This window comes from Idiotropiscis lumnitzeri, chromosome 1 (genome assembly GCF_059441095.1).
Source record: "Idiotropiscis lumnitzeri isolate Australia: NSW breed Sydney's pygmy pipehorse chromosome 1, RoL_Ilum_1.0, whole genome shotgun sequence".
Classification (NCBI taxonomy): Eukaryota; Metazoa; Chordata; class Actinopteri; order Syngnathiformes; family Syngnathidae; genus Idiotropiscis; species Idiotropiscis lumnitzeri.
Window position 1 is genome coordinate 31,087,535 of NC_142391.1, and position 16,637 is coordinate 31,104,171.

General features: G+C 39.7%; 1 protein-coding gene across 1 annotated transcript in view; it reads right to left on the reverse strand.

Moving 5' to 3' along the window:
• Positions 1 to 16,637, reverse strand: part of ipo11 (importin 11) — a 95,166-nt gene that overhangs the window by 39,302 nt on the left and 39,227 nt on the right. The window contains exons 16-20 of the mRNA XM_088295039.1: positions 6,967 to 7,093; positions 3,564 to 3,597; positions 2,262 to 2,302; positions 2,062 to 2,178; positions 89 to 202 (exon numbers count right to left, since the gene is read on the reverse strand). Coding sequence (XP_088151165.1) covers positions 89 to 202; positions 2,062 to 2,178; positions 2,262 to 2,302; positions 3,564 to 3,597; positions 6,967 to 7,093 — 433 coding nt within the window. The remainder of the gene's footprint in view (positions 1 to 88; positions 203 to 2,061; positions 2,179 to 2,261; positions 2,303 to 3,563; positions 3,598 to 6,966; positions 7,094 to 16,637) is intronic.

A 16,637-nucleotide genomic window follows, 5' to 3' on the forward strand; every position in this document is an offset into this window, starting at 1 on the left:
GTGTTCCTTGAGTTGTTTTGCAGGGACTACAATAGAATGAAAATACATCCAAGAACAAGCATGGTAACATATTAGGTCCGGGTCCGACCTGCACAAGGTGAATAAGAGTGGTGAGTATGGCACATCGGAGCATGTTGTGGTCTTCAGATTGTTTCCAAAGCAGGGGCAAGTACTGCACCAGACAGCCGACATATGGTCGGATCTAAAACATAAAAAAAAAACAGTCTTGTAAGATGTAAAGCAATTATAGGACTGAGCACAAACATAAAAGCCACCTACAAAGGGCTACTTGTGATACTGAATGCAGAATCAAGGATCTGGTGGCTTGGTATATTCGCAATAGAATTAATGATTTATTTTTTTTCTACAGCCGATAGTAAATAATAGTTAATAATGAGGATGAAGAAAACCCAGAGAAGAGAAGGCGTGTCGCTTTACCTTTCATTTACACTCGTATGACTCGTATGAAATGGTAATGACAATTTTGCCTGTACAATATAAGATTTGATGTCAACACATTAAGCCTGGAACAGTTCATATTTTGCACTTCACGTTCCTGCTTTTGATTTCTTTTCTTTCTTTTTAATTAGAAGAATTTGGAAGTCACCCATCATCACAGAACTGATTGAACTCAACATTAGTGGTTCCACAACACTACTAGGGAGCAGAGACAATTTTGTGTCTATTGTTGCCCCCTCGACTGAACACAATGCCATGCATCATCCATGCAATTACTATAGCATTTACACTGCTCAGGTTTAAAGGTCGCTGGAGCCCATCCCAGCTGACTGCAGTGACTACATCCTGGACTGGTCGCCAGTCAAATACAGCGACAAACATTTAAACTCATGTTCACACCATCACTGATGTGGACCGTCTGGGGGAAATGATGAATGGATTGTTATGCAGCAAATCGAAAAAACACCTTAATCCTCCAGGAGATGATTATGTCCTTGACAGTGTTAATATTTAGCATCCCATTCGTGATTTATAGTGGTTCAAACAGCAGCTACATTCAAAGGTGAAATGAAGTGCCAAGTGCTGTCATTATGACAATGCAATCCGCATATGCAACCCACTACGTCAACCTCACTGCACATCATTGATAATGAAATGTGCTATTAAAAAGCCAGAGGCTAATTGGAGGATTTTACCCCAAAACATGTCAAGAGAAATAGCCAAGATTTAAGTTCTAACCTTTTTTTTTTTAATCTTGGGGGAGAGGCGGGGGAAATGCTTTAAATGTTCATGTACCTTGTGAGGGTTTTGTGAACGGGCTGCGTAACCCACACTGGGATCTTTTGCTTGATTACACAACGTTGTAAGGAGCTTTATTGGAGAGGGAAAAGACGGTGGGAGATATTGAGCCAGCAAAAAATGCTTCAGATAACACATTTGAGCACAAAAACAAACATTTTGACATTTTTTCCAAACAATGTGCATTTTTCCTCAATCTCCCAACAGTCTTTGTGGGGCCCAAATCCCTTTCTGGCAGGGTTAGAATGTTAATAAGAGTCGCGCTGACTCTGGAGGTTTAGTCAGGGTCGGGGACTGGGGGAAGACTTAACCAGACTGACAGTTCACATGGATGAAAGCCATTTCAGTGACAGATTGAAGTCATGGCATCGTTTAATGCAAGGTGCTTAAAGTGGATCTGAAAAGAGCCTGGGGAGGTCATTAAGAGGGTCAGCTTCCTTTTTCCCCCCCCGAGAGTTGGCAGACATGGTTGAGGGCAACTTATTGAATGCAAAAATATATAATCCTTTTGGTATGGCGTTGAATGAAATCACTGTGGTAAAAACGAGGATTTGCGCCACAGGGTTAAGTGAGGAATGACATCGATGCAAGAGCCGCCTAAAGACTTGCAGTTTAAGTAATTTGTGTTAGTACTGTCAGGATGACAAATCATTGAGATCCTTTGCGGGAAGACCCCCTGGGTGATTACTTTGAGTGATGTTTCTTCCAAGCAGAAACAGACTGCGCTATTGGTCTCTCAATAAAATTTCTCTTTGCTTGAAATGAATGATAAATTCTAGGCTTCTCAAGTCAGCCAATTCTCACCTGCGTGTTGACTCGTTCAATGACGCAGGAGATGACATGGAGCACCTGCATTTTGGTGTCACACTCTGTCACCTGTTGCAACAGCTGGAAAAGCAGCCCAAAGATGGACTCCAAGTACTGTGTGGAGTCGGAAAGAGATACGGGGAATATTTGCACAATTTAAACAAATGTACTTGAACAAATGCCAAACAAGTACTCACAGGGAGGAACTGCTCTGTCCGGAACTCAAAGTCATCGACGGGTGGTGGTGAGTTAAGGTTGGAGTAAAACTGAAGAAATATAGCCAGTCACAGCAAGAAAGGTATGATTGTAGAAAATCCACGGTCTACATTAGTATAATGGGTCTGAGTTGAATAAAAAAAAATTACTTGATCACGGATCATGAGTCATGGATCGGATAGTTTTTCAGATCATCTAAAGAAAAAAAAGGATTACATTTAAGAACGTAAATGTAACACGATATAAGGCAGGATGCATTCTTATTTTATGCGTGGTACAGTGTATAAAATAAGATAGCCTGCAGGATATCTTGAACTGAATCTTATCATGAAATCATTTAATGAGCAAGTGTTTTATGAGATAAATAAAGACAAAGTTTTATTTAGCGTGTTTTTTTTCTACAATGAAAAAGACCTCAAAGTGCAATTTAAGGCACATTCGCTTCCTTTAAACATGGAGAGTTGCTGTTGAACTACCAGCAGGGGCACTTGTTGCCAATGCTAACTGCTAGCTGCTAACCACAACGTAGAAGGCTTGTGCCGTATCATACGATGACGGTGTATTCAATTCTATTGCTTTGTTAGTGCCCTAAATTAGCAACTGAATATGATTTTGGGATGGGGTTGCGTTGATGTCGGTGGTAACTATGTAATTAAAACTGCGATAAGGTAAGCCAAATGGTTGAAAACGTAAGTCAAGGAAGCCATTATGCCACCACGCGGGCCAACTTCAAGGTAAAAGTTTTCTAAGGATATTGCATTGGCATCAATGACTTAGTCAGCTTTATTTTGAAGTTAGCATTTGTGCAGGCGGCGTGTTTGTTGAGTATGTTTGCAGCTTCCTTGACATGTCTGGCTGAACGACGGTGTCCGGACAAGAGACAGAAAAAAAAAATCCTGTATTAGTTTGACTTGTTAAACCACAAATCTCCCATACATACAAATTACGTGATCAATGAAGGTTTTTAACTTCCTTTGTCGCTATTGTCGTGAATGCAGACTAATCATGTTGCCTAAATGTGAGCATGCAGTGTTTTTTTTTTGTTTTGTTTTTTTTTTATCTACCAACCATTCCGCTGTTCATGCCCGGCCTGAACTGTCGTGCTTGATCCATGCGAATCTAAGATGATCCGTTGCCCCACTAATCACAAGCGAACTGTACTCCAGCAGTGATTAATTTCCATACCAAAAGAGGGAAGCAACATGCAAACAGTGGGATGTTGTACCACACTTTGGGAATCCTTGAGAGTAATTCAATCAATCATGTAACTATTCAAAGGATATTGAGCTTCAGAGTTGTAGCTGTCTCAATCCTCACCTGTGGGGAAAATAATACATCAGAAAAAACACAAGAAAAAAATAAATCAACTTCCCCTCTCATCAGTTCAGTCTTGATTAGGTATAGATACAATATAAAAATAATGGATTAAGAATTTTGTTTGGAAGTGATTGTTGAATATCAGTGTCAAGCAACGAAAGCAAAAAGGCTTGGCTGTGGATAGAGTCGAACAAAATGTCCTGTCTAAATAAGCACGAGATGAGGTCAACTATGGTAAGCTGCAACATACACAAACTCCCTGCAATGGCAGAACAATGCCAGCTGCTAAATGTTAACAGGCTAATGATGCACAAAAGATATACTCACCAACTAAGCTTGAAGTTGTGTAAGGTATAAAAAAATTGTGGAAAGGAGATGAAAAGTTTTCATCACATTAATTGACTGGGCAGCAAATGTCAGAGCAATCCATTAGCAAAGTTGACAGGACCGGGGGGTTTATACCTCCACCAAGGTCAAATGCAAGCACTTTTCAAGCACATTCAAAATCAACTTACAGTTTTTGAGAGTACTCAGCAGTAAAAACACTAAAAAGGATGGTGTTTTCTTTCACAAGCAATGAATAAAGAAAAAAAGCAAAACAAAGAGGTCTGCATGTTGGCATTTTAAAAGCAATGGAGTATTCCCTTTCCTCGTCTCAATCCTAAACTATTCGTAGCAAAAAAGCACTTCAAAAATAATTTTAGTGGTGTGGTGCAAAGAGTTTCCTTGCAATATAGGAAGCATTCTTGTAAAATCTATGTGAATATCTCTGGTTAGACATGTCTTTGCCTTTCCAAAGTCACGCCACTATCCACTTTCATAACCAAAGGGTGCAATCTTGCCGTGTCAGAGTGATGGAGTTGGTAATGACACTCGGGGGAAGAGCAAGCAGATGGAAGAGGGGAATTAAGGAAAGTAAACGAGTGAAGAAATTGGTGGGAGATGTAAAAAGTCCATTACAGTCAGTGCTTTGTAGCCCCTATCCTCAACCAGCGAGAATATGAGTCAGCACTTTTTTTCTTTTTTTCACGACAAATGTTATCCATATTGGTAAAATGGGGCTTACAAGGTTTGGAATAAGCTTTTAGGGAGAGTATATGACCACATCATTTGCTACATAACAACGATCGACGCAGCAAGCCCCAGGAAGATGTTGTCAGCACTACCCTTAATAATTCAAACAAACTACATTTCAATTAGTGTGAAAAGTGTGGAAGACAATTTGATGAGAATTGGTAAAAAAAAAACACTCTGGGTCACAAAAAACAATCTGTCTGGGCACCTAACTGAAAAATTGGTGTCACATTAATAATCATTCTCAATCTGTGTGACGAAAAAATGCATTGGTTATAAAGTTTAAATGAGGGAGAAAATTAGTTTGGCAAAGCTCACTGAACCAGACAGAAAAGCTTCAACGCAGTGCGGAGTTGATTTACCTTTACAAGTTTAGCATAAAACAGATGAAATTTCCGTCAACACCAGCAGACTGTGAAAACTTTCATTGTGCCATCATATAAAGACAGAATGAAGGCAAAGGAAATAACGGTTAAAAATGCAACGTAAACATGAGTACGAGAGGTTATGGTACTTAAAGCTGCACACGGCAATACAAGTGTTAAGCTTGTTCATTACATTTCCTCAATCAGGTTAGTCATCCACTTCAATTCGTAGCTGCTCAATTACATTTTTTCTGCAATGACTGTTCACAACCACATTTCATTGCAGATCCATAAAGAGAACATCCATATTTGAACATCTTCAAAGCCCCCCTGCAGATGAGGCAAAGTAATTAACGGTTTCCTATATCGCCCGGGCTTTACATATTCAAATCAAGCTTAGCCATAAATTCAAAGTAAATCAATGCCTCCCACTACAAATGCCAAGGGATTGGGGAGAGGGGAAAAAAACAAAGTGACACCTAGCTCATCTTTAGAATTTGCATAAAATGTATGCACAACCTAAACATGGAAGCAGCAGGAGAACATCATAATGAGAGAAAAGAGTCGATGTGTTGTCTTTGATGTGCATTTCTTTGGTGTCTTATTGCGTCGACAGAGCGCAGCTGAACACTCCCATGTCTTCTCTTTAAAACTAATGAGTTCTGAAGCCAACTTCAAGGGACATTCAGTTAACATCTTCAATGAAATAGTTTCAACTGGATGAATAATACAGTTTGTCATTTATGTAAGGCATCATATTGCTCATATCTTCAGATCCCATGGTCGTCGTAAACAAATAAGCATTTCTAAGACTATTTCATCCTCATCTTGCACTTGAAATTATTTTATTTTATATTTTTAAATATTGTTCAAAAACACGCACCTTTGTTGAACATGGACTTTTTAGAGTAACATCTTATTACATTACTATTACAGTTTAACCTCTGAGTGCACATTTTTCTTAGTTTTGCCAAACTTACTAAATTGTAGTCTGTAACGCAAGCAATTTAAGTCATATGATTCTCCAGTCTGAAAGTATTAGAGCATGGATCATTGGAGCTTCAGCTCTCTACATACTTGAACTGTCAATCAATAATCCACAGTTCTAGACACTTTAAAGCGCTCAGGGACTATTTGCATACCGTAATTACACACCCAAAGTTGCATTACATGTACTACTACTGGTCATTCAAAAATGGTGCAACGATTATCTCCATCATCTGCCCAACCATCATAGTATTCTAAGTACCGCTGCATTGATCACTTTATCTCTGCTATTCTGACTCTCCACATTGTTGCACAGCTGAATAGTAAACACCATAAAAAAGTGCAAGCATCACAAGCATGCAAGGAACAAGAAAGGCATTTTTTAAATCACTACCGTTATTACAACTCCTACCCTCACATCACTATTAATGAGAATGTGGAAGTTGGGAGAGTTGCACTCTTATTTCCCTTAATTAGTAGAATCTTCAAATGTATTTTTAAAATATGACCGCAGCGACCATGAACAAACGCGGACTGTAATTCTTACATCATAACAACAAGCTAAGAGGTACTTACAAAAGTTATTACCTGCAAAATGCAGCTCAATATTACATAGGAAATGGTCACTAAATGCGGATGACGCAACCAAGTGCACATCTTATTTATTTTTGTTTGTGAACTATTACGGTATATTGTAGCAAGCTTGTGTGGTCTAATGAATGGGAAAGAAAAAAAACTTTCTTTTGTCATTTTATTGACATGCTGGTAGTTCAAGAAAACGAATAGCACTTCTGAGCGTGCGAGCGTGTGTGTGCGTGTGGTACTTTTTCAACAAGGTAAGAAACAAAACACTACAGCCCGATTGCAATACAAATTGTACGCAGGCGAGCCAAACTGAATTGTACCCCTTGGTGTCAGTATGGATTTTTACAAGCTGACTTACCACCAAGTCGGGATCCTGCATGAGACTAAGGATGACCTCGTAGAGTAATGGACGAAGGTCCGATTTGAATTTGACTGAGATCCACTGGCCTATTAGCCAGATCACTCTCCGTCGAATCAGTTTGTACCTGTCGAGAATAATGGGATTGCAATGAGTACATTTGACGAATTTCCTTGCAGAGTATACTCAGAACAAAATACCTCACTAACAGACCTTTAAACAGGCATGCTGAACAAATAATAAACTACTCAAAACAAAATTTGGATTTGCAGTGCATCATAATTTGTTGGAAACATTACTGGCCTGGCATGTCCAGTAGGTATAAGAGGTCTAACACAACCCTGCTCAAATGACAGATTTTTGTGGAATTAAAAAAAAAAAAATAATAATAATTAATAATTTCCGAACCAGTTCCACCATTTAAGTCTTCTGGAAACAGCACAACTCAGTTCAAACTAACTTCAAAAAAGCTAACTCTGGCTATGTCGTAATGTGCAGGCTATTGCCTATTTAGTGCGCTATGAATGGGTTACACAATTTGGTAAGGCAGTTTGACTGTCCAAGAGAAAAATGTGCACTCAAAATCACCCACAATGCACTTGGAAAAGTAATGTGCATTGATGGTCACTCGACAGGTTAAGATATACCACAATGCATTGTAAGCGGAAAAACATGGCACAAGTGCGAATATCAAAGTTATACAGTAACTATACACCACAGAAATAATTTTATTTAATTGACAATATGTACTACAAAGGACATAAAATACAGTTTAAAATAAATATTTTGGGGGATTCACAATTGAATGAGTTTGAATTAGACTATTTACTAATTCTGAACTCAGCCACATCTCTATTTAGAAGAGATGTGCAGACTGCAGGCAAATTATCTCGGGTGCCTCTATTTTTTTTTTTTTTTTTCAAAAAGTTGTACAGGCAAAAAAAAAAGATAAAAAAATATTTCTCAGTCTTATTTTTTTAGAGCACAAAAACAGGCATTTGAACAGAAATGTGTGTTTTTAATATCACCAGTAAACTCATTCCATCCCAGTTTCCTCACAGTCCACATGGGTTCTGCTTTAGCATACACATACCCTGTCAACATTGATACCGAAAACAGCAAATTCAAAAACACCCATGTGTCTTTTCATGTAAAACTTGAAGCCTCGGGACCATATTATATGATGATAACAAGGCATTGCCCAAACACACACGAACTAATAAGTTACAACTTAATATTCAGACTTCATATGCAGCTTGTATGAAAACATTTTAATGACAATGTAGTAGTACAGGAGCCAATTGGGAGTAGAGCGGTTCATCAGACTGGCGTGGGACTAATTCCCGCTCTTCACAATCAATCACTCAAATGCCTCTGTGATTGAATGGCGACTAGGCATACAGTCCGTGGTAAAGAGGATATGATGGAAAAAGGAAGTTCAGAAAGTACTCATGCCAGAAAAGGGCAAACAAGCTGACCAGCACTAAACAATACAAAGTGGTTGGTTGTCGGTTAAAAAAAAAAAATCATGCGGGCTGTGAAGTGTGATATGAAATGAAACATGAGCTCAATTGTATCCGAGGTGGCTACTCAAGCCAAGTGCCGTTTAAGAGAACTGAGTGGATAGCGAGTTCACTGAAGGGAGAGATAAGACAACACTCTTTAGGAGGGAGTTGCTTAAAATTCTTAGGGGAAAAAAAATACCATGGAGAGAGGGAACAATGAGTGTACTAATAGGAGATTCTTGGAGTCTTTAATTTAAAGTTACTAGTGAGCCTAAATGAAGTTGACAGACACAAAAGGTGGCATTTAAGACATGGATCAAAAGAAGAGAACAGATGAGCATCTAATTAAAGCAGATGTAGAGCCAGAGTCTTGCACTGCATTTTAATTTTCTACAAGACTCAATTTTAGCGGAGGCATATGGTATACTTCGAACCAAGCAGGTACAGCTGCGCCAGAGAAAAATGATTTGGGGAATAGTGGCAAAGTGCGCTGATTAATCGGGCTGCAAACAACAACTCCGCTTGAGCATATTAAGTATCATGTAAGTGATATCACAATCACATAAAAGATGATTAAATGTGGGGAATTCTCAAAGAAAACAAACACAGAAGACTTCCTTCACATAGCGTTGGCGAACATTCATAAGTGGAAGCCGAAGGGCTTCATCTAAAACTAAGAGGAACCCAAATAGAAAAATTACGTGTGGGCACGATCTACTAAATCTAATCCACTGATTTGTGAGAAGAGAAAAAAAATAGGCATAAACTACTGCGCATGCGGACAGATCCGGAAGCTCATCCATTTTAAGGAACAGTTCCCTTTGTGCCTCGTGGGAGGAATACACAAACAGATGAATGGAGCATAGCCAATGTCACCAAACCTGAGATAAATTGCATTGGCTTGTTTTGTAGCTTTAAAAACTGTTAAGTCTGAAAGGCATGTGCAAAGATGGCGCAAAGCGATGCCATCGTAGCGCATGCAAAATGAGAGGCAGTAGGCGGAAAATGTTTTCCTTGTTTATCTATTGAGCAATGCAATTTTGAAGCTTCTGACAGGTGGTAAAATGGGCTGCAAAACTAAATTGTGGATATTGACAAAAAGTCAATTATTGAACTCTTTGGCATAAACTACATCAGCACAACATTGTCTTTTTGTTGTTGTTGTTGTTCCTCCTGTGGTGGTGAGTTCAAGTAACACTTCAGACAAAAAGTGACTTCTCTTGAGAAGACAAATCAGTTTGAATCCCTTTATTAGTGGATTGTATGCGAGGAGCACAGCAGTCTGGCTTCTCGCCTCCGTGGGGATGGTTTTGAACACAAAACATCCTTAGAACTCATGTTGTATTCAAAAGGAGGTTTTCTTTTAGGTAGATGGAAGTGTGAATGAATAATGAGTTACAGAAAATAAAACTGAGGCTATGGTTGTACTGTATGCAGTTTGCATGTTCTCCCCGTCCCTGTTCCTCTACAAGTATTTCAATTGTAAACAAAATTGTCCATGGCTGGATGTGAGTGTGAACGGCTGCCACTATGTGCCGTCCAATTAGCTGAGCAGTAATCGAAATCGAAACATTTTGAGGTCCGGACTTTTGCCTGACAAATCCCTTGCAACCGGACTACACTGAATTTTAATTGAAGAGCCCTGATATACAGCAATACATGAACATGAGGAGGGTTGGCCACAGAAACTCCAGAATCCAGTGGAACTGGGAGTAACATTCTGGTTAGGGCTGGGCGATATTACATCGCGATAAATTGGGCAATTTTACCTCGATGACGATAAATTCCCCCTGAGGACCAAAATCAAAATAAATGCAGGAAATGCATATTAACTGCTTTTTTTTATTGACCAACTGGTACACATTACTTTCAATGAAAAATGAAAGTACAAAAATCATTTGTATAAACATTCAAAATAGCATGCTTTGCATGACTTGAACAATGTCACAAAGAACAGGAGAAAAAGGGTACCTCTCACAAAATCTTTTTAGGTAAATATATTGTGTCGAGATGCTGTAATGCCATTTGCAAAGGCCTAGATTTCCAAACGACAGATGTCGAATTTCTTTTCGGGACAAGCGCGACAGGAACAATTTCAACTAACGTTACTTCGTCTGCAGCCGTGTCAGCCGCTTCAGGATTTGAATCGCCAGCTACGAACGCGTCTTCTGTTTACATTCTTCTACAGCGCATGAGTCACGTGACTACATGCGCTGGAGCCCGTCTTAAAGAGGCATGAACATCGCCGCAGACAGAAAAGACTTTTCTTTTTTTTTTAGACACCGAATTTACTGACATGGGCAAAATGATGTCGGCCATTCTAATACATTTCGGTAACGGTAAATTTTCGGTTTATCGCCCAGCCCTAATTCTGGTTCACCATGGATCATTCAGATTTTAGAATGCCGGTGCTGAATTTAGATTTCTACTTAGCTGCGCTGAAGAAGCACAAAGAAAGGACCGAGAGGAAATATGTATGCACAGTCCCTTCCTGCAGCTGGCTTTGTCTTAAATATTTTTCTTTCTCAAAAAAAACAAAAAAACAATAGAGGTCATCAATAGGTGCTCAAATTACATGCTTTTAGCACCTGCTGCATTTTTGTATTCTCTTGAGGTTCTCCAAAATCAACTCTGGTGAAAAATTTTAGTTCATATGTTTGATAATATATTTAATATATTAAAAAAAAGACCTTTTAACCAGAATTGTGAATCATGAGGAATCGGGATCGAATCGAAGAAACAGAATTGTCTAAATTTAAATGATGCTCAACCCTAAATGAGAACAAATATTACCCCCCCCTCCAAAAAAATCTAAATTTCCGAATATTTTAGTCATACAAATTGTTGCATTAGATCCAAATAAATGCCAACTTATCTTAAACATCTCGAAGCAAAGCACTGATATTTTGTTTCCATTTTGCAATCAGGGACTATCAGGGAAACAACTACAAGTGTCCGCATACAAGCATACTATACAAGTATTCATAAATCACCTGAGAGAGAGCGAGACTGTATATCACAAACTAAAAAGGTCAGGCGACAAAAGGCCAAGTAAAAATGTCAGGCTTTCACAACATTCTATGTAAGCCGGCCGAGTATGACAATGGAGCCAATGCCCAATTATGACCGGATGACAGAAAAGCTCTCTCTTGGCTAATGAGCAATAATATAATGAAAGGTGATTAAGGCACAGAGGATGGATGAGCATTAGTCATATTTTCATTTTGCGTGGGTCAGTTGACTTTGGTCACACTTCTACCAACTTCTACTCCTCAAATGGATTGATAATTACGCTTGACTTAACATGGCGGTGAACTGACACCAAACCAAAACTCAGCAGCTCATTCAATGTCCAAGCTCATATGTAAACGTCACAGGCTTCACTATTTGTGTGTAGACACCAGTGAGCATGACGGTCCAATAAGGATTAATTACCTTACCTCTGCACAAATACACCTCTGACAAATTAACTTGCTTTTAATAGATAACAGTCCACAAATCCTGCGGCGCTCACTATAGTTTGGTTTTATACGTCACGGCAGACGCTTGCTCTGACATTATCTAATCACCTAATTGCAGAACGGCGTGTGGCTGTGTGAAGCCTCACACAGTTGTAGCAATGCTTCTGCGTAACAAGCAAGGCATTGCCATATCTTATGATATGTCACCGCTGAGGTATTTTGCACAACACCTCTTTGTTACAGTGGCATTACTCGGTTCCTACATTCATTTGACAATTTATACATTTTACAGCAGGGGTCTTCAATCCTGTTCCTCGCGGGCCGGTGTCCTACCCGTTTTCCACCTCTCTCTGGTGCAACACACCTGAGCGATCGTTATCTAGCTTCTGCAGACCTTGCTGATTATCTGATCATTTGAATCAGCTGTGTTGCAGCAGGGAGCGATGGAAAACCTGCACGACACCGGCCCTCGAGGAACAGGCTTGAGGACCTCTGCTTCACAGGCTCAATTATTACATTTTCAAACCATAACCGCACAAAAGTGTTTTTTTTCCCCAGCAAAACCCCTGTGTAGTTTGAACAAGCGGTATCACTGATCGTAAAGACGATTAGTAGACCAGACCAAGGACATGATGACATTGACCATGTTGTTAATGAAGAGGCTCCAAATGTCATGTGGTGCACCTGGACTCTCATCAGTGCATTTGGCCACATCATTGTACCTCTTTTGGTCCAAGCAGACATCTGTTTGGGGCACGATGGCCCACAGATTTCACAAGACCCGCAGCAGATGGAGTTTTTCTGCTCCATCTTAAAAGTTTTGTGGGCATACATGGGCATAATGCAGTGTCAAACTTTCGCAATACCCTCATTTGTTCTCTGTATCATTTTTTTTATGCTGACCATGCATTTTTTCCTATTTTTTTTTTGTAAATGCTAGACCACAAAATAAGCTTTAGTTTCTATGCAGTCAAGGCTCGTTTTGTTCTTCTTTGTGCTTAAAGGTAAATTGGCTTCAAACAAACCCCAGTGGGCAAACTAAAGTAGACGGGGTAGTTTGATGTGGGAATGCTATAGTACAGTGGAACTTCCTTCATGGAACATTCAGTGATGTTGCCTGCCATTTCAGAGTTCAACATTAACGGTGGCCGGTGGCCCTTAGTCAATACATCTGGCCACTACCCATTTTTAATTGCCAGCCCGACTGTGCCAGTACAAATCTCTAAGTAACAGCTTTCAAAAAAGGTTTTTGGCTTTGAGTGAAAGTATGCATTGATAAACACAAGTCAACCATGGTATAGTATAGGACTGAACCATTCATCGTTTTGGGACCGCAATCGCAATCTTAGACAACACAATTTTGAGATTGTCAAAGCTCTAGCTGTGATAATCTAGCTTCCAGTCGGCGATTAGCTTTTTTTGTTTTCTTCATCACAGTAAGAGTAGTCTCTGCTTTTAGCCAGTCCCTAGCAAGTTTCTCATTTGCTCCAAACTTGCTCTCTGCTTTTCAATTACTATTTTCATCTGCAAATTGGCTGCATTCTCAATCTCTATTTTTTATTGTTATTTTTTTTTTTATGTCTAAGTAACTCCAGAGTATAAATTGCAGGACCAGCCAACCTATGGGAAAAAAGTGTGACTTCTATAACTGCACCTTGCATGCAAAAGACAAGCTTAGAAACGGGTACAGCTGCCAGAAAAGCCGCTTTGAATAAAACTCTTGGCAGATGCAACAACTGCAGCTGTAACAAATAGAGGACCTTATCTTGTTTGTCTTGAGATACTGCCAAGTAGATGACTTATTTCAACAATGGTGAAATGCAGTTCCCACTATAACCACAGTCTCAATGTTTATTTTGATACAATGTATATAAATCTAATGCTAATGTGGCTTATTTTTATCTTGATAATAACAACAGAACAGCCACAGTTCCCTGTAAGTTTTCCTCTAACACATTGGCAGAAGCTAGTGTTCCCACCAGTGAGTTTCTTCCCCTCCTATGTCAGGACACGTATTGTATATTCACCTAACGAATGCACACCAGTGGGAATCATGCATGCCAGCCTCGGCATGTACAAAGCATACACACAGCTATGCATGCACGAGAGGCCGCAAAAACACACCACTAATTGCTATAGAGGGAGAACGACTCACAATCCGGCAAAAAAAAAAAGGCCACACTTTAATATTCATGAGAAACTTACATATTCATGGCAAAGGCTCTTCAAACAACTCAAGGTACATGTACAACCAGACGGAAACATGTTTCTCTTGATTCAGCACACCAGAACAAGAAAAACCCAGCAGGAGGTCTATGATTACATCTAACGCTGACTAAAAGGAAGTGGTGGTGACTTACTATTACGGATGTGCATTTAATAGATAAGGATAACGACTACATTTTGAGACACAAACAGAAATTAAAACAGTTCACCCCACCAAGCCTTTCATGTATGGGTGGGAGATATTCCTAGGTGGCCACATGAGAAAGTGAAATGTTTGGGGGCACGCCAACATGCTTACCTCAATTATGTTCGATACTAAATTAATGTATTTATATAAATCCTTTCATTGTACTGTTTTAATAAGCTCCAACTTGTGGATATTGTACGTGTGGATATAATTAGGAAATGAAAATATTAAAATTATGAGTAGTCAAATTACTTATCCAAATATTAATATTACGGCACAATTTAATCAGCATTTACACCTAAAATACTTTTTAATTCTCCTTTAGAGCATGAACTACTAACTCATGTTAGCTATTCTTATTTGGGACTGAAACAATTTTACCGGGAGAAATTTCCCTCTCTATTCATGAGGATCACTTTTTGAGAGCTGACTTTTTGAAGGTAGAGTGGTCGAAAAAGTTGCAATTTACAGTGGTGCCTTGAGATACGAGTGACCCGAATTACAAGTTTTTCTAGATAAGCCTTTTTTTTACTACAACTTGCGAGAGCGCAACCGCTCCCTCCTGGTACACCGGTTTCCTCCCACATTCCAAAAACACGCATGGCAGGTTGATTGGACACTCTAAATTGTCCCTGGGTATGAGTGTGATCGCGGATAGTTGTTCATCTACGTGTGGCCTACGATTGGCTGGCAGCTGGGATAGGCTCCGGCAGCCCCCGCGACCCTTGTGAGGAGAAGCGGCACAGATAATGGATGGATGGATGGATGTTAGGCGGTTTATTGCCATGTGCAGCTGAAGGTTATTGTCTAACTAAATATGAAACAAATACAGTTACACATTGCATATTTAAAACAACCACATAGCCTCCGCTCCCCTGTATGTCAACATACACACACCACAAAAAGGAGCTGAGCCTCCAGTAGAATATATCCGTATGTTTGTCTTGTACTGCTGCCAGTTGGCCAAGGCACACCAGAATGAGCAGTACAATTGAAGTAGAAGTGTGACAAAAACTGTTTATAATTCATTATATTTAACCGCGGAAAACTGCATGAAATGCGCTATCTAGATAAAATGGTATCGTATTGTATTTTAAAAAACCTTTAACACACTCCCTATACAATTCAGAACTGGATTTAAAGTCTTCTCAACAAAAATCCATTTATTTTTAATAATGCTTTCAATTTGTACGTTCCCTGCTTAATAAAAAGGTAAATAAGTTTCAACAACCCTTCAACTGAAACTTGAGGAAACTAAACTTTTAGCCAGATTGGTTGTCATAGCTTGAAGCATTCATCACATTTCTGAAAGCCCAAAGTGGATTTCTATGACACACGAATGAATATTTCTTCTTTCTTCAACAACAACGACAACGACAGTTCTAGCTGAACTGATGAAAATGTCCCTTGAATATTTTGGTGAGCAGAAAAACAGCAGTTAAATCCCGAAACCTAGCGTTGCGTGTCTGGTTGACAAGAAGAAAGACTAGATTTGGAGACGAGAGAGAGACTAAAATAATCCCAAAGTCTGAATTCCCTATGCCTGAGTACTGGCTGGTATTTGAAGGGGTATATATTTTGCCGGCACAAGCTACAATAGACGGACTTCCTATACAATTTAGAACCAAATTTGAAGCCATCTTCTGTTTCTCTCTGTTGTTTACGACCCAAATTTGAAGAAGGAAACAAACTTCTGGCCAGACAGATACATCACTTCGAGCAACTGTTATACGGAAAGCAAGTATGCCAAAACATTTGTTACCCCTCAGCAGCCGCGTTGGCTTGCTTTGCCAACTAAAATGGACTTCAGCACCTGGGCAACAGTGTCACAGTGACATCAGACTGCCGGCTCGCTGACGTGCACAGCCGCCTGAGTGGCTGATCTTTGGAGTGCTGCCGGGTTGGGGCTTTGATTGCCCTGGCATTTTTGCCTGCAGGGCTCGCCTTTGTTCTTCATATCACTCACACCAGCCGCTCTCCTACTTTCTCATCACTTTTTAAATGCGCTCATCTCCTGGCTGACTGCCTGAGTCTGTAGACGATATGAGAGTGTGATGAGGCTGAATTGCCGCTTCCACTGCTGTGTCACTAGTCTGGGAGCAAATGAGTGGACACAGGCGGCAGTTGTTAATGCAGCCGACAGATATCGGCTGGATACTAATGAGGTATTTGGCATATACTGACTGCGCTGATTATCCGACTCAATAGCCTAACAGAGGTCAATCAGCAATTAGCTGGAGTTACTCTGAAAACCTAAGCGTTGTTCAAGTCTGAAAAACACCATATATCAAG